Source organism: Tupaia chinensis, unplaced genomic scaffold, assembly GCF_000334495.1.
Source record: "Tupaia chinensis unplaced genomic scaffold, TupChi_1.0 Scaffold000369_1, whole genome shotgun sequence".
Classification (NCBI taxonomy): Eukaryota; Metazoa; Chordata; class Mammalia; order Scandentia; family Tupaiidae; genus Tupaia; species Tupaia belangeri.
In genome coordinates this window covers 314,528-337,033 of record NW_006159866.1, presented here as the reverse complement: position 1 = coordinate 337,033, position 22,506 = coordinate 314,528, and the positions used below count along the sequence as shown (strand labels likewise).

The 22,506-nt window shown below is 42.7% G+C and overlaps 1 protein-coding gene across 1 annotated transcript in view; it reads left to right on the top strand.

Annotated features, from left to right (window-relative positions):
- The window catches only part of TNN (tenascin N), an 81,439-nt gene that overhangs the window by 44,910 nt on the left and 14,023 nt on the right, over positions 1-22,506 (top strand). Inside the window, 6 exon segments of the mRNA XM_006153373.2 lie at positions 772-1,038; positions 3,390-3,656; positions 8,502-8,768; positions 12,432-12,562; positions 13,549-13,681; positions 14,465-14,616. Of these exon segments, the coding sequence (XP_006153435.1) occupies positions 772-1,038; positions 3,390-3,656; positions 8,502-8,768; positions 12,432-12,562; positions 13,549-13,681; positions 14,465-14,616 (1,217 nt within the window).

Here is a 22,506-nt window from a genome sequence, read left to right as displayed (position 1 = left end):
ACAAATCACCCACCAGGGAGGATGACTATGCCACAGTCCTTTCTCCTCCATTCTCCTCTAGGGATCCTGGGCACACATGTACACACGCCTGACATGTGTTTTAAGCTGCTGGGTCTGGTACTTGAACCGTGGTTGACCATGTGGGAGTCTAGCTATGTAACCATTTCACCATCTGCTGATCCCTTAAAGACCCTTTTCTATGTGACATTTTTTAGTCTCAAGAGAGATGTTTAATAACTATCAACAACTCCATTTTACAAATTCAGAAGAAAAGTGAAGCAACCTTTCCAAGCTCACAAAACAAGCTAGCAATTTATGAAATTAGACGTATGCATGGGATTATGAGTGCTTGATGTAATCTTAAAGTTCATCCGGTTTGAACCCAAGATTTTACAGAGGAAGCTAGGACCTGGCTAATGGTGCCTGAGTTGTGAAGGGATACAGCTGACTGATGGCAGAGCTGAGGCAGGGTCTCTGGTTTGCTGGCTCCAGCCCAGTCACCTTGCTTTCCCTCAGCTCTGCATCTTTGTGTTGGAACTAGAACCCACCTCTTCTGGCTGGAGGTCCGGTGCTCAGGCCACTCTCCTCTAATGCCTCTTTGAGGATCCAAGGATCTAACTGTACAAAGTCTGTGCCCATGAAACAAATAGGGATAGCATATGAGAGGTGAAACCATAAGAACAGGAAACTGCCTCACCTCAAGCCAAATGGCTATAAGAGCTCACCCTTCTGTGCCTGTTGGTTGTCTATTGATCAGCATTTTCCTTTCAGACATTGACAGCCCCCAAAACTTGGTGACCAACCAGGTGACAGAGAATACGGCCACCATCTCCTGGGACCCAGTGCAGGCTGCCATTGATGGGTATGTGGTGCGCTATGTGTCTGCTGATGGCCAGGAGACCAGGGAGGTCCCGGTGGGCAAGGAACAGAGCAGCACCATCCTGACGGGCCTGAGGCCAGGTGTGGAGTACACGGTCTATGTGTGGGCCCAGAAAGGAGCCCGGGAGAGCAAGAAGGCTGACACCGAGGCCCCCACAGGTAATGGCGCATCATTCTCTGGGAATGTAAGATGTAGTGCTAAGCCTATGGGTAGTCAAGTTTTGTTTTCCTTCTCTGACATTTGCAGAAATTGAGAATTTATAGAACAGCAAGGTAGTAAATCTTTGTATACTACTCACACTATCCCACACTACCCTTTAAAAACGTTATCTCAAATATAAGGACCTTATATTTAGCCTCGTGCTTTAGTGTTGAAAAGATTAATTGGGATTGGTCACATCTACTCGCTGTTCCTCCAATTGTATATTTCCTTTGTGATCAATCATTAAATATTTCTCCTTGAAAGCAAGGAAATATAAAGAAGCCACCTCTTTTAGAATCTGTGAGTTCAGTACTTTAGGGAAATAACTTCTATTTGGCTCTTCTTAGAACAAGGAAAGGCTTTTGCTTTCTGAGTGAGTAAATCCATTTCTGAGCACCATATGCTCCATTCTGAGGATCCTAAGGTTGCAATTATTTGCAATAACAGTTCATAATTTTAAGGCTTTTCCATCTCCACTCCCTCATTTTAAGAGCAACTGTATCGAGATATATTTACATAGTATAAAATTTGTCCTTTTAAAGTGTACAACTCCATGGTTTTAGTATATTCAGAATTGTGCAACATCACTACTATCAAATTCAGGACATTTTCATCAGCACAAGGAAACCTCTTACCTCAGCAGTCATTCCATTTCCCCATTCTCTCCAGCCCTATGAAACCACTACTTTCTGCCTCTACAGATTTCTCAGTTCTGGACATGTTATGTAAATAGACTAACACAATATATGTCCCTTTATGACTGGCTTCTTTCACTAAACATATTATTTTTAAGGTTCATTCATGTTATGGCACATCTAAGAACTTGATTTCATTGTAAAATAGTATTTCATTGTATATATGTATAAACAAGCCACTTTTTGTTTATCTATTTATCAGTTGATAGATTGTTGGGTTGTTACTACATTTTTGCTGCTGAGGATAATGATACTATAAGCATTCGTGCATGCATTTTTTGTGTGGACATGTGGACATCTTTCTTCGTTAAACTATGTACCCAGGAGTGAAATTACTGGGTCATGTGGCAATTCTACTTTTTCTTCTTGAGAGTTTGTTTTGCTATAGGGTGCATGTGCTCGCTGGAGAGACAGAGAGAGACAGAGAGACAGAAAATGAGAAATCACTCCCCAGGGAGGATGGCCATGTCACAATCCCTTCTCCATTCTCTTCTTGGGATTTTGAGTATGCATGCATACGTACCTGGCATGAGTTTTAGGACCCTGGGTCTGGGACTCAAACCACAGTAGACTACATGAGAGTCCAGAGACATAACCATCATGCCATCTGCTAGTCCCAACCCTTAACTTTTTGAGGGAATCTGCCAAGTGGCTTTCCAAAGTATCTGCACTACACTAGTCCTCCCTTATCCCCGGGGGATACATTCCAGGACCCCTGGTGGATGTCTGGCATGGCAAGTAGTACTGAACTCTTTATTTACAATGTTTTTTCCTATGTATACAAACCTATTATGAAGTTTAATTTACAAATCAGTCAGAGTAAGAGATTAACAAGAATAACTGAAAATAAAACACAGTGATTATAACAATATAAATTATGTGACTGTGGTCTCTTTCTCAAAAGACCTTATGGTATTGTATTCATGGACTCAACTATGTTCAGGCTGACTGTGGGTAACTGAAGCCAAGGGAAGAGAAACCATGAATAAGTGGGCTGCTATATTTCATACGTTCACAAGCAATGACTGAGGATTATTTTCCTCACCTACTTGGTCCCCAGAAAAATTTGTTGAGACAGGCAGAGCAACAATCAATCCCCATTTTGTAGTTGAGAAACCTCAAATACAGAGAAATCATGATTTCTGCAGGTCACAAACTTAGCTGGTGATTCATGGAATATTCATGAAATATTATGGTACCTTAAAATCTATTTAGTTTAAGGCTTACATGTAATGGATGAAGAAATTGACGCTCATCCAGAGGCAGCTGATTTGTGCAGTTACGTAGCTGGCTGATGGCAGAGCTGAGGTGAAGTTCCAGGTCTGCTGGCTCAAGCCCAAGGCCTTCCTACCCTTCTTTTCTGCCTCTTCGATCTGGAACTAGAACCCAGCTCTTCTGGCTGGGGGTCGGGTGCTCAGGTCACTTCCCTGTGCTGCTCCTTGAGGATCCAAGGATCCAGCCGTGCAGATGAGGTCTGTATCCATGAAACAAATAGGGACGACATATGCGATGAGAAAACCATAAGCCAGGAAACTGCCTTACCTCAAGCAAAGTAGCCACTAGCACTTGCTCTTCTGTGCCTGTGAGTTTATGGATTATCATTTTCCTTTTAGACATTGACAGCCCCAAAAACTTGGTGACTGACCGGGTGACAGAGAATACGGCCACCATCTCCTGGGACCTGGTACAGGCTGCCATTGACAGGTACATGGTGCGCTACACGTCTGCTGATGGCCAGGAGACCAGGGAGGTCCCAGTGGGCAAGGAGCAGAGCAGCACCATCCTGATGGGCCTGAGGCCAGGTGTGGAGTACACGGTCTACGTGTGGGCCCAGAAGGGAGCCCGGGAGAGCAAGAAGGCTGACACTAAGGCCCCCACAGGTGAGAGAAAAGCAAACTGAGGTAATTTATAGATGTTGATCTCCTGCTATTGTATGATGACACACCTGCTTTTGGAGTCTGTGACCTGAGAGATTGCTGGCTGTTTTAGGGGAGTTCGTTGTGAAAATTTTATATTTATCTAAAGATACAAGTATAGTAGTGGATCCAGTTTTCAGCAGTCCCACAAATGTTTTAAAAGTCTCTCTAAAGCTAATTCTTTAGCCACTTTCCCTCTCACGCATATAAAATTATAAGGAATTTGATAGTAGAAAGGATAAGTGTAGATACAGAGACTGTCAGGGAAAAGAGGTGGTTGGTAGAGAGTAGGAAGTAGCTTATACTGACCATCTGCACTCTATGGTAGACACTGAAAGACTGGAGGACATAAAAAAATTAAACCTTTTTATATATACTAGAGACAAAGTGGAAGGAGAGTGTGGGAGGAGAAGAGTATAAGAAAGGAAATTTGGGGAAAAAATAGGTAAGATATTTGTGGGACACAGATATAGTTTACCATCTATTGATGAGGATATGTTTAGTATACTCAACTGGGCTGGACTGAGGTGTATATGGATATGTTTAGTATTCTCAACTGGGCTGGACTGAGGTGTATATCATGCTGGATAAAAGTCTCTTTCCAATATAAATGATGTACAGTGATGGAATGTATAAATGATAATAAACAAATCAACCAACCAACCAACCAACCAACCAACAAATAAATAAAAGAGTAGGGAGTAGAGGATATGTGGGAGAGGGAAGAAACATTTAACAAATGAAAGAATGTCAATTTCTCTGTGGAAAATAAAGTTTTGTAATTTTTGATTTATAAAAATAGAAATTAAAAAGGAGAAAGATAGGACAACAGGAGTAGGGAGTAGCAGAACATTAAAAAATAATGTTATGTCAGTGTAGCATTCCTATAACCACTGGGTTAAAGCGTTGTGCTGCACAAACTATTTTATGTAGGTTCAACTTAATAAATATTCTGTAATATAAAGGAACAAGTATTAACCTAGACAGCTAGTTCTGTGTTCATTTCAACATATAATTAACTTTTAATGAGCCTCTTCTAAGTGCTAGGCTTTGGGATACAGTAATGAACAAAACAAAAAATATCTTTAGTTTTTTGAAATTTAGCAGGAAAGTTATAGAATAAATAAGGAAACAAATTCATAGCCACAAATTATGATAAGTTCTATAAAAGAGTTGAACATTGAGGTATGGAGAATAGTGGGGTATATACTTATATTTTTGCTGGGCTCTGGTGGTAGTGAATGTGTATACATGTGTGTGGGTGTGTAAATTTGTGAGACAGAGATCTTGTAGACAAGTCTTTTGGTATTATAATCCTCCACCCTCAGCCTCCCAAGTACCTAGGACTATAGGACATGCCATTGTACCTGGCTTTTTAGGGTGTGCTGGGATTCTAGCACCTGCTACTTAGGCTGGGATGAGCTATTTTTTAGAAGGGATGAGTGATGGCTTGGTATGGTGGCGTCCGCCTTATGGCAAAAACTACTGAATTCTGGAGGATTGTGACATCAAATAGAGATAAGTGAATAGTACTAGAATACATCTTCACAGAAACACCAATTAAAACAGTTGCTTAAACAAGGAAAGAACTGATTCCTTGGTGCAGTAGTGCAGTATACCTAGAACTGGCTAATGTCTTAGCTCCCTAGTAAAGGAAACCCGGGCTCCTTCAGTATTGTTGCTCAGTCATCTGTAGGAGTTGCCCTCATTCACCTGGGCATTGCTCTATCTGCCTTCCAACAAGTGAAAAAGGCCTATAAAAACTCAGGAATGATGTAAGCATTGCTCATATCTGTTATCTTCATGTTCCATTGCCAGATCCAAGCCCTAGTGTCAGACCTTGCTACAAGAAAGGCTGGGATAAAAAGTCTGGCAAGTCTGTGCCCAGCTTAAACTTCTGTAACACTGGGGTGGGCAGGTGGAGTGGTGGTTAAGGTGCTGGACTCCCACATGACTAACCATGGTCCAAGTTCTGAACCTGGTGGTTTGCTTTCTCACTCTCTCTCTCTCTCTGATAAAATTAAAATAATAAATAAATAAATAAATAAAATAAAATAAAAATAATTAAAAAAAAAAACTTCTGTTACATAGTCCTGTCCAACATAGGACAGCTGGGTGGATGTACCTATTTAAATTTTAACTAATAAAACATAATTCAAATAAAAAATGATTTCCTTAGTTGGACTTGACAAATTTTGAATGGTCAATGGCCACAGATATCAGATAGTACAGACTGTAGAATATTTCCATTAATGCAGAGCTCTATTAGACAGTGTGCTTGTAGAAAAAGTCCCACATGACTAACCATGGTCCAAGTTCTGAACCTGGTGGTTTGCTTTCTCACTCTCTCTCTCTCTCTGATAAAATTAAAATAATAAATAAATAAATAAATAAAATAAAATAAAAATAATTAAAAAAAAAAACTTCTGTTACATAGTCCTGTCCAACATAGGACAGCTGGGTGGATGTACCTATTTAAATTTTAACTAATAAAACATAATTCAAATAAAAAATGATTTCCTTAGTTGGACTTGACAAATTTTGAATGGTCAATGGCCACAGATATCAGATAGTACAGACTGTAGAATATTTCCATTAATGCAGAGCTCTATTAGACAGTGTGCTTGTAGAAAAAGGGCAGAATGGACATTGGGGGGGGGGAATAGCTGTTTCAGGCAGAGAGAAGAGTATGTGTGATGGCTCTCAGTTGGAGTAGTACATGAGAAGGTGGAGGAGCTGAAAAGAGGCTGCCATTGTTGGAGCCTAGAGGATGAGAGGGCAAGTGTCCTGAGCTGAGGTCGTAGGAGCAGGGGCCAGGTCGTCCAGGATCACATGGTCTGTAAGAGAGGAAGTATGTTCCATTTGTTAGACGATGACATAATGTAATATTCACTTAAAAGGATTTTTTTCAGGCCAAATGAAAGAAATGACAAATATAGAAGTAGGGGAATTAGGAAAGGGGTCATTATAAACATCTAGATGGAAGATAGTGATGATTTGGACAAGTATGATGGCAACAGGGGTCTAGAAAAGGGTTTGTCTGGCAATATTTTGGAGGTACTTGTTGATAAATGAGATGTAGGAGAGGAAGACAATGAGGACTCAAGTATGACCTGTGTTTCTCATTTGAGCAACGTGGACGATCAGATATGATTTCATGAGAGAGGAGACAGAGATAAATAAGTTTGGAGGAACTTTAGACTTTTAAATATTTAAGTTTGAAATACTCATGAGATTCCTTGGTTAATTGAGTATTTTATTTATTGGTTCCAAAAATATTCATTGAATATCTAATACAGGCACTGTGGTGTGTGTGCGCAGTTGCAGATGCAAGCCAAAGTCTCAGAATTGCTACATATTGTGGAGCAATGAACATCCAGTTGGAATATAAAGCCATGGTCATGGGTGAGATCACCTGGGGAAAAATTAAGAGAGAGAGGAAAAGAAGGCATCTTGGACACTCCAGCATTTGAAGGTTGCTACCAAAGGACTGAGGAGGAGGAAAACCAGGGGGGAGTATAGTCATGGCAGCCAAGCGTTGAGTATGTTTCAAGAAGGAAGGACCAGCTCTGCCAAATGCTGCTCAACAGTGGAGTAAATTGAGGTTAGCACGTTGTTAGATGTGGCCACATGGACTGTGCTGGCCATGTAGACTAGCACATTTAGTGGTGTGATGTAGAAAGATGCCAAACATGGCTGAGTTGAGTGTGTGGGGAGGGAAGAGTGAAGTTAAGGCATGCAGACATGACTCTTGAGACCATCTGTCAGCTCAGGGTGCAGAGAAGTAGAGTAAGATGAAGAGGGATGGGATGTTTTAGAACTTGTTTGGCTGGAAGGGATGATGATGCAAGAGGGAGGAGAGAGTAGAAGAAACAAGTCCTTGAGAAGGTGACAGGGATCAACATTTAGAAAAGCAGGTTTAGTCTCAGTTTTGACAAAAGAAGACAAAAGGAAGTTGGACAAGGCCCTTCGTTTCTCTGGTCTCCATTCTCCTCCCCTTGTATAAGTCAGGATAGTTGTGAGATATAACTTCTCGGCTCATAAATTCTGTGGGAAAAAAAAACTATATACTATGGATATCATAAAAGAAGTTGTTTCAGCAGCAGCTTTTATGGCTTCTCTTGTTACTGTGGAGGTTTATGTCCTTCTAAGGACATAAAATTTCCATATTAATAATGTTGGAGAAGATCTGATTCCTTGCAGTTTTTGGAATTCCTTGCAGTTAAATAGAATTATTTATTTAATTATATATATATATATATATATATATATGTGAACCACAGTCAGCAATGTGGGAGTTGAGTGTCTCAACCACTATAGTAACTGCTGGCCCTATCCTTGCAATTTTACTATCCAGTGGTTTGTTTCCCAGGAAAATGGAAGCCGAAGCCCTGTTTTAAATGGAATTATATCATTATTTTTGTTTTTAGTTTTAGCTTTTTGCCGTAGGATGTGTGTGCTTGCTGGAGAGAGACAGAGAGAGAGAGAGAGAGAGAGAGAGGCAGAGGGAAAATGAGAAATCACTCCAAGGGTGTTGGCCATGCCATGGTCTCTTCTCCTCCATTTTCCTCTTGAGATTTTAAGCATGCACACCTGCGCCTGGCATGATTTTCAAGCCACCAGGTCTGGGACTTGAACCGCAGTGAGCCATGTGGGAGTCCAACAACTTAACCACCACACTCCTTGCTGGCTAGGAATGGTACCATTGTTGAAGACAGCCTGGGTGGAGAGCTCCTGGAAAAGGGGTAGTGGGATACCCTCCCTTGGTTCTAAAGTTCAGCCTTTTCTACATTTTTTTTTTCACAAAAGAAATTGACAGCCCTCAAAATCTGGTGACTGACCGGGTGACAGAGAATACGGCCATCGTCTCCTGGGACCCAGTGCAGGCTGCCATTGATGGATACATGGTGCGCTACACATCTGCTGACGGCCAGGAGACCAGGGAGGTCCCAGTGGGCAAGGAGCAGAACAGCACCATCTTGACAGGCCTGAGGCCAGGTGTGGAGTACATGGTCTACGTGTGGGCCCAGAAGGGGGCCCAGGAGAGCAAGAAGGCTAACACCATGGCCCTGACAGGTACTGAGTGGGACCAAGACCAGCCCTCTATGCTTATCAGGGAGAGTTTTCCTTCATCACTAGGATGGACCCAAGAGGGCAGCTGCTGCTTCTGAGGACATTCTTCAAAGTGGTTCCCTTTTTACCTTTTTGAGGTGGCACATTAACAGTCCAGATAAGATGACAGTGCAGAGGAAGTAGTGTGACTTCTCTCTCTCTCCAACCTCATCCAACCCTCAGGCTCTCCAGCCTTCATTAGAACCTGGGTGGGCCTCAGCTATGGTCAGCAGCAGGAGGAGCAGGAGCCAGAGAGGGACACTGATGGCACGTCTCCAGCTGTGATTGCAGCTGTTTGGATTGTATGTGATTTGTGTGCACGATGGGCTATGGGGTCAGGCTCAAAGGCACTGGAGAAGAGCCCTGTGCCCACACTGAGTGCTGTGGCCTCGTCCATCTATGTGGGCAGCATCCATCCATTCCATGCCTTCTGTGGCTGAGTGTACCAAGTCTGGCCACCAAAATTAGAGATGTCTAGAATTTCTTTATGATTTTGATTAGTTTAAAGAAAAGGAAGAAAAAAAAAAACTAGCCAGCATTTTAAAAAGTGTGTTTTAAATTTATTTCTCGCAGGTGATAGTGGTGGTGCACCCTTGACAGTGTCTCACCATGCCACGATCCTTATCTCAGCCTCTTAGCCAACCAGGTTGACTTGGGATTTGAAACTAGGCTTCCCATATAGCTCCAGTATTGCACAGTGGCACCCTACTTCTGCACCACTATGGATGGGCCTAGCCAGCATTTTAAAAAAGTATATATATTTGCCTCTTCTGAGTGAGAAAGAGAAAGGGGGAGAGAAGAGAGAGGAAGAAAAAGATGGGAGAGTACTCTCAACAGGATCTCATGCTGTGATTCTCCTTGCAGCCTTTCTCAGCCAGCCATGATCACTGGCCTGCAGGCTGACCAGAAAACTGAATCCTATCTTCCATATGGCTTCCAGCATTGTAGAATATTGTGCTATCTTTGTGCCACCATTACTAGGCCAGCATTTTTAATCAGAAAAAGTACTATATGCTTATAGTAAAAAAAAAAAAAGAAAAAGAAAGAAAAAGAAAAAGAAAAGAGAAAAAAATTGAACTAAACAAAGCTGTGAGAAAAAGCCCCAAATTCTTTTTCCCATCTAGGGTCCCTGGTATCTAGTGTCACTCTCTAGATGCATTTCATAACCAGTCTCTCACTCCCTCCTCTCCTTCTCTGTCCTCCCCCTTTCTCCCTGGTGATTCTCCTTGCAGCCTTTCTCAGCCAGCCATGATCACTGGCCTGCAGGCTGACCAGAAAACTGAATCCTATCTTCCATATGGCTTCCAGCATTGTAGAATATTGTGCTATCTTTGTGCCACCATTACTAGGCCAGCATTTTTAATCAGAAAAAGTACTATATGCTTATAGTAAAAAAAAAAAAAGAAAAAGAAAGAAAAAAAAAAGAAAAGAGAAAAAAATTGAACTAAACAAAGCTGTGAGAAAAAGCCCCAAATTCTTTTTCCCATCTAGGGTCCCTGGTATCTAGTGTCACTCTCTAGATGCATTTCATAACCAGTCTCTCACTCCCTCCTCTCCTTCTCTGTCCTCCCCCTTTCTCCCTGTTTCCCTGGCTCCTTTCTTTGTCCTCTTCCTTCTTTATCTTGTTTTTGTTTCACTGTTCCCATTTGTAAAGACACCATTAAAGCAATCATCAACCATCTACTCCTTAAAAATGTGAAAATAACTAAGACAGCATCTCCAGTTCATAGCCAGGGGGTGGGTGGGCAGTAAAAAGGTGGCAAAAGCTAGCTGAGGATATTTAGCGCTACAGTTTTCCTTTGATTTTAAAAGCAGAAAATTCAGGTTTTTTTGAGTGATGGATAGAATAAAATTCATGCCAGATGTTATGCTTTAGAAAAATCAAACCAAGCTGATATTACAAAAACTCAAAATTTGTCAAAACATCCTAATTCAAAACAACAGCTGTCTGATTTCTATTAAAATACTGCAACCCAGTTCTCAGCTGAAATGCTACTGGGTAAAAAATAGCTTGAAGACATATTTTTGGGAACTTCTAAATTAAGAGCACCTTCTATGTTAATGTGTTTTTCAAAATGGAAATTTCCATTCATATCCTCTTTGATTTAAAAAAAAAAAAGAGCTGTCTGGCCAGTTACTGTGAGTGTTGACTAGTATTTTTGCTGAGTTTCGTTTTACTGGTCTGCTGTACACACTCTCATCTCCACACATTCTCTCTAGTGTTTGGGTGGAAGCACATAAAAAAAGTCTCTGCTTTTTCTACATCCTTCTCTGTGGGAGGCTGCACACCAGCGAATATTGCCGGTTTCTCAGAGAGCAATTACACAATTCCAAAGGCCATGATTGGCTCCCCTTCAAAACCTCACCTTCAAAACCATACTCTGATTGGCCACTTCCCATAGTAAATCGGTGAGCTTAGAATCCCTCAGATTTGCATATCGGCACCTCATGATTGGTCCACAAAGGCAACCAATCATAACCCACCTTTTACAATCCTTCATTCAATCAGTCACTGCCCACCAACATGTATATAACCACGATCCCTGGCCCACAATCACCAGACAACCTGGATGACCCTGAAAAGTTGTGACACCACATGTCTCCGGAAGACCCTGAAGAGCTGTGACACTGCCTTGTCTCTGGATGACCCTGAAGAGTTGTAACACTGTGTCGTCTCCATGCTGCCCACAATAAAGGGACGACCCTGAAGAGTTGTAGCACTGTGTCGTCTCCATGCTGCCCACAATAAAGAGACAACCCTGAAGAGTTGTAACACTGCTTTGTCTCCCTGTTGTAACACTGCATCATTCTTCCCATCTCTCACTCCTTCCCTCAGGAAACCTGTTTGACTCTCCCCTGGGGCGGGACACTTCTCCTTTTATTTTCTCTCTCCCTTTTTATAAGCACTCTCTCCCATCACTTTTTTTGTACTTGAGATGCATCTAAGGCTACACATTTAGAGACATAAGAAACTAAGTTATATCATAACTTTATAGGCAGAGTCTTCAAAAAGTACCTAGAAAACAGCGTATTTTGCAAAAACTGGATTTCAAAATTAAAACTTTTTTTTGCACCAAAGTAAACTCATACTCTAATCACATTTTACACATACTTTTGAAGTGTACACACTTAATTTCCATTGTTGGTCAGAACCTTAGTACATTTCGGGCTCTGCTCCTCAGGGCTATATGGAGTTGTGGCTGGTTTTTCAGTGCTGGTGTTGGGGCCCATCTGGCATTTCGGTCATCTTTCCAGGCAGTCATTGGCTGTGTCACCTCTGGTTTCTGTGTGAGGACTGTTTCAGCTCTGCAGCTTTCTCATTTTTCTTATCACTTTGGGAGCCCTGAGAATACACCTGCTAATCTGATCCACCTCTCTTGGAATCTGCTGGGGAAGTGGGTCAGACTCTCCCTCTTTGGGGCCCCACCCAGTGCCCTCTTCCTTAATCCTCTTGTCCTCAATAGGCCAGAAAGGCTCTGGGGTGATGAGGAAGAGAGCCTGCCATGTACTTGAAAGAAGGGAGAGAAATGGGAAGGTCTGTAGGGAGAAAATGTCAACTGATGTCTCAAAAATTATCCTTCCTTCATTGTATCTTAGTAATAATGATTACTGAACTTTTATATACAGAAATTGACCCTCCTAAAAACCTTCGTCCGTCTGCTGTGACACCAACTGGTGGGGTACTGACTTGGACACCCCCCTCTGCTCAGATTGATGGCTACATTCTGACCTACCGATTCCCAGATGGCACGGTTAAGGTACTGGGTCCTGTTCCTATCAGGATGCTTTCTCTTCACAGCCTTTCTGTGCAGCAACGAATGTGAGCCAATCAGCTTGATCACCATCCTCAGGGCAACCTGCTCATCAGTCAGTTGATCCTTATTGATCACCTGCTATGTGCAAAGGACAGTGCTCATCACAGTCATTTGTGAATATTGTAATCTCGTTGTGAAGACTAACCTTTGTGTCTGCTCTTGGCATCCATGACAGATTTGCTGGTCACACATCTGCCCCATTATTTAGTTTGTTTTTGGTCTTCTCTGATAGATATAAGCTCTGTGAGGGCAGGGACTATTTTTCTAGTTTGATTATCATTGTACCTAAAGTGTTCAGGATAGTGCTTAGTACATGATAGTTGTTCAATAAATATTTATTAAATGAATCAATTAACCCTCATTTCAAGGGTTATAGCTCCCCCTGCATCTGAAGGCCAGCAAATTTTCAAAACTTATCACAATAAAAAATGATTAGTTTGTCTCCTTGGTAAAGAGGGAAGAAGGAAGGAAGGAAAAAAGCAGGGTCCTTTAATTTATTCATGATCTCAATTAATGCTCAATTTCCTGCTAGAAAAGTTAACCCTATGCTTATAGAGGGAGTGAGACAGGAGCAGAGGGAGGTTTATTGAAATACCAACTGTTTTGGTGTCTCACAGATACCAATGGACAGTTTCACCACTCTGTTAGGGTCTCAGCATGGCATTGTCTGTTACTGCTGCTGGTGAAGTCTTCAAGGGGCAGTGTTGGGTGCCAACTCTCAGCTACTACTCCCAGCAGTGCTGAATCTCTGTGTCTCAGTTCTTCAGAGAGGTGGCAGGGAAATACCGCAGTCCTGGGCTGCCATGGAGTAAAACATCACGCCTTAGACAGCGCCCACCATTTATACCCGGGAATGCCATTGACACCTGGGCGAGTGAGAGGGTGATAAACTGAGTAACTGGCTGTTTGTAATCTCCTTTGTTTGGTAGGAAGTGCAACTTGGTCAAGGTGACCAGAAGTTTGAGTTGGAAGGCCTTGATCAGGGCGTCACCTACCCTTTCTCCTTGGTTGCATTTAAGGGAGATCGCCGGAGCAAGAGTGTATCTACCACTCTCTCCACAGGTAATGTGGACTCCTGCACTCGGGATGATAGTGCAATTTGAGGGGACTTCAAAAAGCTTATGGGGGGAACCAGCAGTTAGCGTAATGGCTATGTCGCTGGACTCCCACGTAGTCGACCGCGGTTCGGGTCCCGGACCTGGTGGCTTAAGTGACCATCCCCCCTGGGGGGTGATTTCTCGCTTTCTGTCTCTATGTCTCTCTCTGTCTGTCTGGCGAGCGCACGCGCCCTACAGTGAAAATCTCTCCCCCCCCCAAAAAAAAAGCTTATGGGAAAGTAACATTCAAGTACAAGTCCATTTTAATGCAAAAAATTTTTGAAATTCACGCATGCTCTTTTCATTAATATGTACTTTCTGTGAACTTTTAAAGACCTCTCAAAGAGGACAGGCTTAGCAGAGCAGAAAAGGTGTGCTTGGAGGAACCAGTGGATACAAAGTTGTGGCTTTCTCATGGCATGAGGAAATGGCAATGGGTTATGGTTTCCAAAGAAATCCACCCACCTCAAGTGGAGCTACGTGGAGTGTTATTTCATGGGGGAGTTCAGATGTGGGAGGAAGTGATGTGAACTTGACCTTTGTTCTGGTTCATTTGGAGTGTTCTATGAGAGCAGAGTAGGTGAATAAAAAAAAAAAGAAAGATGAGTGAAGAGTTAGAAGAAGCAGAATAATAAGGGATTGTGAAATAATTTCTGAATAAAATAAATTGCTTTTAAAAAGAGGCAGAGCCCTTTTTCCTTCCGTGCCCTGCTCCTAATGATGGTGCTGCCCTTTGCTTGGCTCTCAGTTGGTGTCCGCTTTCCACACCCTTCGGACTGCAGTGAGGTTCAGCATAACAGCAATGCTGCCAGCGGTCTCTACACCATCTACCTGCACGGTGACAGCAGCCATCCCCTGCAGGTGTACTGCGATATGGACACGGATGGAGGCGGCTGGATTGTGAGTCATGCAGAGCCCAGGGAAGTTCTATGCAGTGCCTTGTTCCTTAGCTCAGAGACCTGGTTGGTCACAACTGCTCCAGAGGAGTGCTGGGAGGTCTCTGTTTCTTCTGGGTCCATGGGAGATAGGAGCTGTTGTGGCTGCAGCTGTTTTCAGAGAGATGCCAAACCACTTTAAGGATAGAGCCTAGTGCTTACAGCCTACCATAGAACAGGCTTAGCTAAACTAAGGCTGATGACTGTGGAGGCTGTAGATCTATCATCATCTGATAATGCCCTGTGTGTAGCTCTTACCTGTATTTCACTCTCTTTAGAGCACCTTCATAACCCTGGCTCTCACACAGCAGCTTTAGAGTAAGTGAGAGAGCATTATTATTCTTGTTTTGCAGGTAGGGAAGTGAAGTCCACAGAGAGAGTGCCTTGGCTAAGTCACACAAGTTACGGATAAAGCTGGGACCAAATTTCAGGACTTCAGCCTCATAACTCATTGGTCTTCCCAATCTCTGGGCAACCAAGAAAGAAACACACACTTGGTTAGGGGCTCATTTCTCCTAATTCAGGCTTCTTCACTCTGGGTGCACAGTACCTAAATAGGCCTTTCAGACTTTTGATTTGAAAAACTAAAGCCCCAGAAATGGAAATCTGGACAACGTTCTAATCATCCTTCTGTGAGGTTTTATCCTTTTGGGTCAATGTCTGCTTAAAGCACATGCACCTTCTTTGATTGCATCAGCATGATCCATTTCTATGATGAGCTGCCTTTGAAACTTGCATCTCCTTCCATCTCCTCCCGCTCTCATTTTCCTGTGTCTGAACTGACAGAGGGAGCTCCCTGTCCCAAATCGGCATGCAGTCTTAGCCTACTGTGTAGCCACAATGCACTGTGGGAGAGAGAAAGCCTGATCTCATAGTGCCCACACTGCTCATTTACACATTCGCTCAGGGGCCTGGGAAACCAAAGACACTTGAGCAGCCATGGATGAAATGATACCATCTGATGAGCAGCAATGAAGAAAACTTATTATCTGCACAGCAGCATCTGACGACTGAAAGGCAGTAATTGGATTGGATGGAGGGAAATTTCTGATTGATTTATAAAAATAACGAAACAGAATGTAACACAGGAGGTCTTCCACCTGACCAGGCCCAGAGGGTGGTACCTGCTGCTTTTCAACTGCACCATTGTAACTTCAACATTCTGTCTCTTCAGTTCTGAAGCCATTTCCTGCCTTTGTGCACGTAATTGACTGTTGGCAGGATGTTTGGATTGTCTAGTGTGGCTGTCTTGAAAGCCAAACTCACATAGGGAAGGAGACATTTGTGTAGGGCAGCCTTTAGAAAGAGATCTGTCTGTCTGTCGGCCTGGAGATACCCCTGGCTTATCGCACAAGTACCGATTGAGTGCCTCCTCTGTATCAGACACTGTTTTATATGCTCAAGAGCCCAAAGTGAACAAAACAGATGGCAATCTCTGCCTGGAGGAGCTTGCCTTCTGCCTTCTGCCCATATAAAGAATCCTTGTCTAAGCGCAGAAATAATTAAACCACTCTGCCTTCTTATTGACATCAGCCCTGCCCCACCCAAGTCTTGTTTTTTACTATTTATTTAATTTCATTTATTATTATTACTTTTAATTTGACCAGCGAGAGAGAGAAAGGGAAAGCGAGAAAGCAATCTACCAGTTCCAGGACTTGAACCGTGGTTGGCCATGTGGGAATCCAGCACCTGTAACCACCACACCACTTGCTTGCTCCCCAAGTCTTGTTTTCTGACCTAGGTAATGCATGCACTGACATGCCATAGGGCTCTCCTCAAGGCCACTGTGCTCCAGAAAACACATAGAGTGCTGCAGACTTCTCTTGCAGATATTTTGCTGGTGATTTCCATGTTTTTTGGACTCAGGAGTCTTCTGCCACTGAGGAATGACCTATAGAGCATTGGTCCTCTTATTGAGCTTTTAGAATCCTTTTAAGGAAATTCTTCTCTATTCTAGGCAGCAGAAACCCAATGCGATAAACAGGCACAGGTGAGAAGAACTCTCCCTGGTGGGAAGAAAGGCCTCTGGTGGGAGGCTAGAAAGAACATCAGGGAACATTTACATGTCTCAAATATTTCCATCTTTGTTTTCTATCTTGAAGATCTTAAGGACTGCATCAGAAGCTCTTTCCATAGGCATTTCAATTCAGTTTTTACTTTTCTCGTCCTGATTGAGTTTTTTAGTACGTTGAATAAGTTCTAAAGTGCAATGACAACTTCATAGTACAGAACTGGACATAATTAGATTATGTTTTATCCCCTTGAGATTGTTTAAGGGGCTTTTGTGATTCCCAGATAGTTCATTATAGGTGTTTCATATCATAGAATGAGAATAGACTCAATTCTGAGTGGGTCAATTCAATCTGCCTGATCAAGACGTGTAAAGGATCCTCGAGTGCCAGTTCATCCGGAATCTGGTATAATAAGACACAAATGAACATTTATTGTGATATAATAATATCTTATTATACCTACATGGGCCAGACTCTGGCCCTCATACTTTGTGATTTACTATGGTCAATGATCTTGCTGAAGCCTTGGTTTCAGCCCATGATGGGAGGGTTATTAACATCTTGCTCTAATAGACTAGAAAAGTGAGGCTTATCAAGGTTAACTCACCCAAGAGCACAGCTAGTAAGTGTAGAGCTGGGTCTAAACGCCAGAGTAAGTTTCAAAGGTTCCCTGACCACGCTGAACCAAACACCAGAGAACAAAAAACCCAAAACAAACCCAGCTGGGAAGCCGCTCTGACTCTGCCCATTGGGGCACCGAACCTGTCTCCCCATGCTGTTCACCTCTCCGAGGGGCGCTGATCCTGCCCACAGGGCACTGCTTTCCGCAAAGGGGCATCGAGCCTTCCTTGGGGACCCTGACCTGTTTACACTAAACTCCCACCGGCTCACCAATCCCCCGCCATGAGACAGTGTAGGCTATTTGCTTTGGGGGTTCCCTTGCTCCGTGAGTCCAGGTGAATCCAAACTTCTCTGATTCCCAGTGGAGTCTTGTCTCCAGGGCACGTGCGCAGTTCCTGGCTTGGATCAGACCCGTTCGTGTCAATGATTAAAGATGGAGACCTAACGCCTTCGAAATGCCTCTGCCCTGAGAGGGTAGGGTTGGACTTGAGCCTGAACTTGTGGTAGGAAGGTGAACCCACATGATGGACATAGAAGTAAATACTGAGGCCACATCCACCCCAGGACTCCACTATCCATAGTGCAAGATGAGCCCCAGGACAGGAATTGAAACAGGCACCTCTCTAGGAAATGGACAAACTCTCTGAATGTCAGGAAATATTACCTGGGAAATAATGGAGCTGATGTTTTAAAATTTTCTGACTCCAAGGTGAAGAGATATATGCCTTATCTTTACACCAGCCACTAAATGATTTTCTGTGACACTGGCTTCTTGTTTCTTTGGACTTCCATATCTGTAAAATGGCATACACGTGCTTCCCCTGGAGCCTAAACATAACACATGCTCAGTAATTGATTGTTAATTGAATAAATGAATGAAGAAAAATGAAGGAAGTCAAGAAAGGAATGATGCCAGAGGAGCCAGCAGGTGGCGTAGTGGTCAAAGTGGCTGGATCCCACATGGTGACTTTTAGATTTGAGCCCTAGACCTTGTGGCTTGCAAAACATGCTAGGTGCATGTGTTTGCGTGCTCAAAATCATCAGAGAGAAGGGATTGCAGTGTGGCCATCCCTGCAGGGGAGTGCTTTCTCACTTTTCCTTTCTGTTCCTCTTTCTCTGTCTCTCTCTGGTGAGCTCACACATCCTATAGAAACAAAAAACAGATGGACACCTGAGAAAAGTGGACAGAGAACCACAAAGTTAGCGCAGTATGTGATTGTTTGCTGTGATCATTGCTAGATTCTGTTCAGCAGCTCTTTTCCATTTATAAGCTTTTGTACAGTACTACCTCATTTAGTCCTCTCAGCAACTCTGGGAGTTGGGCTCTTCTTTCCTGCACCTATCCCTGTGTTACGATAAGTTGACTGAGACTCAGAAATAGAAATGACTGACTGCCAGGTCCCTGCCAGTAAGTGGCTATAGTCTGATGGAGGCTGGAACTTTCCCTATTCACTGGTGCCTCAGTTTAGCACCTGCAAGACCAGCGAAAGAGTTAAATGTGAGCTCCCGTGTGGAGCGTTCAGCTTTGTTGCAGGGCTGCCTGTTCTTTCCCCACTCCTTGTCACTTCCCAGAGAAAAATATAAAGAATGCACAGTGACGAGGAGGTTTACCTTAACAAATTCAAGATAATGTGGTTTTTACTTCAAGGCACATGCTGTGAAGTCTGGTAGAAAGAGGGAGATTAGATTTTGTGTTGGGGCTTCTGCATTTGAATGAACCCAGAGGAAAATACGTAGAGAGAAAGATGCAGTTGCAGCCTTTGGTTAGTGGGAACCATTTCTGAGATTAACTAGAAGGTCATTTAGCTTGGATTTCAAGGTCATGATCAATTCATATAATTAATAATAGACCTAAGTGGACACAAGTGTGTTTAGCTTCTAGGCACTTTTCAAGTTTACTTTTTATAAAGTAATCCAATTTACTCTAACTGGAATTGCCTCCCTTCTCCAAATAGAGGGATTTCTGAAAAGAAAGCCATGCACACCCTTGTGAAATATTCCATCTCTGTTTTCTCCCTTCTCACTCACACATCAGCCCAGTTTGACTTCTGTCCTTTTCTCTCACATGGACCCTGTTAAGGCACCATTGATTTCTGTGTCACTATCCCTGCAGGGGAGTGCTTTCTCACTTTTCCTTTCTGTTCCTCTTTCTCTGTCTCTCTCTGGTGAGCTCACACATCCTATAGAAACAAAAAACAGATGGACACCTGAGAAAAGTGGACAGAGAACCACAAAGTTAGCGCAGTATGTGATTGTTTGCTGTGATCATTGCTAGATTCTGTTCAGCAGCTCTTTTCCATTTATAAGCTTTTGTACAGTACTACCTCATTTAGTCCTCTCAGCAACTCTGGGAGTTGGGCTCTTCTTTCCTGCACCTATCCCTGTGTTACGATAAGTTGACTGAGACTCAGAAATAGAAATGACTGACTGCCAGGTCCCTGCCAGTAAGTGGCTATAGTCTGATGGAGGCTGGAACTTTCCCTATTCACTGGTGCCTCAGTTTAGCACCTGCAAGACCAGCGAAAGAGTTAAATGTGAGCTCCCGTGTGGAGCGTTCAGCTTTGTTGCAGGGCTGCCTGTTCTTTCCCCACTCCTTGTCACTTCCCAGAGAAAAATATAAAGAATGCACAGTGACGAGGAGGTTTACCTTAACAAATTCAAGATAATGTGGTTTTTACTTCAAGGCACATGCTGTGAAGTCTGGTAGAAAGAGGGAGATTAGATTTTGTGTTGGGGCTTCTGCATTTGAATGAACCCAGAGGAAAATACGTAGAGAGAAAGATGCAGTTGCAGCCTTTGGTTAGTGGGAACCATTTCTGAGATTAACTAGAAGGTCATTTAGCTTGGATTTCAAGGTCATGATCAATTCATATAATTAATAATAGACCTAAGTGGACACAAGTGTGTTTAGCTTCTAGGCACTTTTCAAGTTTACTTTTTATAAAGTAATCCAATTTACTCTAACTGGAATTGCCTCCCTTCTCCAAATAGAGGGATTTCTGAAAAGAAAGCCATGCACACCCTTGTGAAATATTCCATCTCTGTTTTCTCCCTTCTCACTCACACATCAGCCCAGTTTGACTTCTGTCCTTTTCTCTCACATGGACCCTGTTAAGGCACCATTGATTTCTGTGTCACTAAATTCTAGTGACAGTTTTAGTTTAATTTTCTTGACACCTCAATAATTTGACACTATTGACCACACCTTTCTCCTTGTGGGTTTTGTGATTCCATATTTTTCCATGTTTCCTTCTACATCTATAGTTGCTCTGTCTCTCTCCTCAATGAACTCCTTGTTCTCAGTGTGGCCATTATATAGTGGCGATCCTCAAGACTTGACTGTGGACCATTTTTTCTTTTTAGTTTCTACTTATTTTCTAGGTGGTCTCATCCTTTCCCGTGATTTCATTTTACTGTTCTGTCTCAGTAGCCCTGAATTAGCTAGGATAGAATGACTGTGCTGCAGTAACACACCAACTGTAAGCTCTAATGACTTAACACATATTTTTCTCATATGTGAAATGTCTTCTGTAGATTTGACAACTGCTTTTGGGTGGTAACTTAGGGGTTCAGGCTGTTTCCATCTGTGGCTTTGCCATTTCAACATATGACCCTCACCAACATCATGGCACATGGCAATGGAAGAGACCAAAGAGAGCCCTACCCACTTTCCTGTGTTTCTACTTAAAGTCTTTTGGCTAGAAATAGTCACACAGTTCTAACTTAACTATAAGGGAAGCTGGAAAAAGAAGGCTTTCTGGGTTCCTAAGAAGACCAAAATGAAATGGGACTTGGTGAACTCCTAGCATTGTCTTGAGCACACTACTACTTCAATAAATCTTGACTTCTCTTTAGAATTATAGCCCTTACATTCAACTGCTATGTGCCATCTTCATTCACTAGGATACCTCAGAAACAACTCATATTTACCATGTCCCCTAAATAAGCTCATCATGAAATTATAAAACCTGTCCTCCCTCAAATTCCTCATCTCAGTGAGTAGCTGAGTAAATAGCCATCCAGTTCTGCAAGCCCAAACTAAAGATCATTCTTGATCTCCTCTACTTTCTGCTCCACATTCTATCTGTCACCATGTCTGTCAGTTTTTTTGTTTTATCCACTTATGTCTATCTTCAGGGCAGCTCCTAGCCCAAGTACTGTCCTCTCTCACCTGAACTTTATAGTGTTCCTCCAACTGGTTATCTCTTGTAGGCTTTTGTTCCTAACCAGGCCATTCTTTTTCTTAACATTTAGTTAATTATTATTATTCTTAATTTGCCCAGAGAAAGACAGAAAGAGGGAGAGAGAGATGGAAAATGAGAAAGCAAGTCACTAGGTCCAGGACTCGAACCACAGTAAGCCATGTGGGAGTCCAGTGCCTTAGCCACCATGCCGCCCATTGGCCTTCAGACAATTCTTTATACTATGTAAAGAGAGATCTGATCTAATGTAAATAAGAACATTTCATTTCCTGCTTAAAATCTTGCAATAATTCCATTGTTCTTACAATGGGCCCACATCTTCAACAATATTTGTTAGAGCCCCACTAGGACTGACCCCTGCCTATCTTTTTAGCCTTCTTTCCAAGTCCTTTATAATTATTCCCTGGAAGCTCTGACATCCTGGCTTTTGGTCCCCTTGGCTGAGTTTTTCTTATTACCTTACTGGTTTTAGCCACTTCCTGGGAGAATTTTCCTCGTTCTATGGTCAGGTTCCCCCGTTTCATGCTCCGTAAGGCCTATCACATCTTTCTTCCACAAACGTGACTGTATGTTTGTTTGCTTGATTATTTAATTCATGGCTATTTTATTTCTGGACCATCAGATCCATGAGGTCAGGGACCATTCCTGGCTTATTCATTTTGCACATCATTTTGCATAGTACCTATAACATAGCAGATGCTATTTGTTGGATAAACTTTTTTTTCCCCTCTTCTCCACATTGTTAAATAGTTGCTAGGGTAGAAATCATGTGAATTAAAAATTAGTTCGTTAGGAGCCAGATGGTGGCATGGCAATAAAACATGATGCTCTGCAAGGCAATCCACATATGAAGGTTCCCAATTCAAGTCTAGAGTCCTTCCTGAGTACTCCAAGTATATGCTTACCCATGATTTAGGGCTAGCCGTAGAGGTGGAGCACAGTATTGACACTCTCCTGGAGGCAGAAGCTCTCTCTCTCACTCTTGCTCTTGGAATCATGGAAGAAATTAACAAATAAACT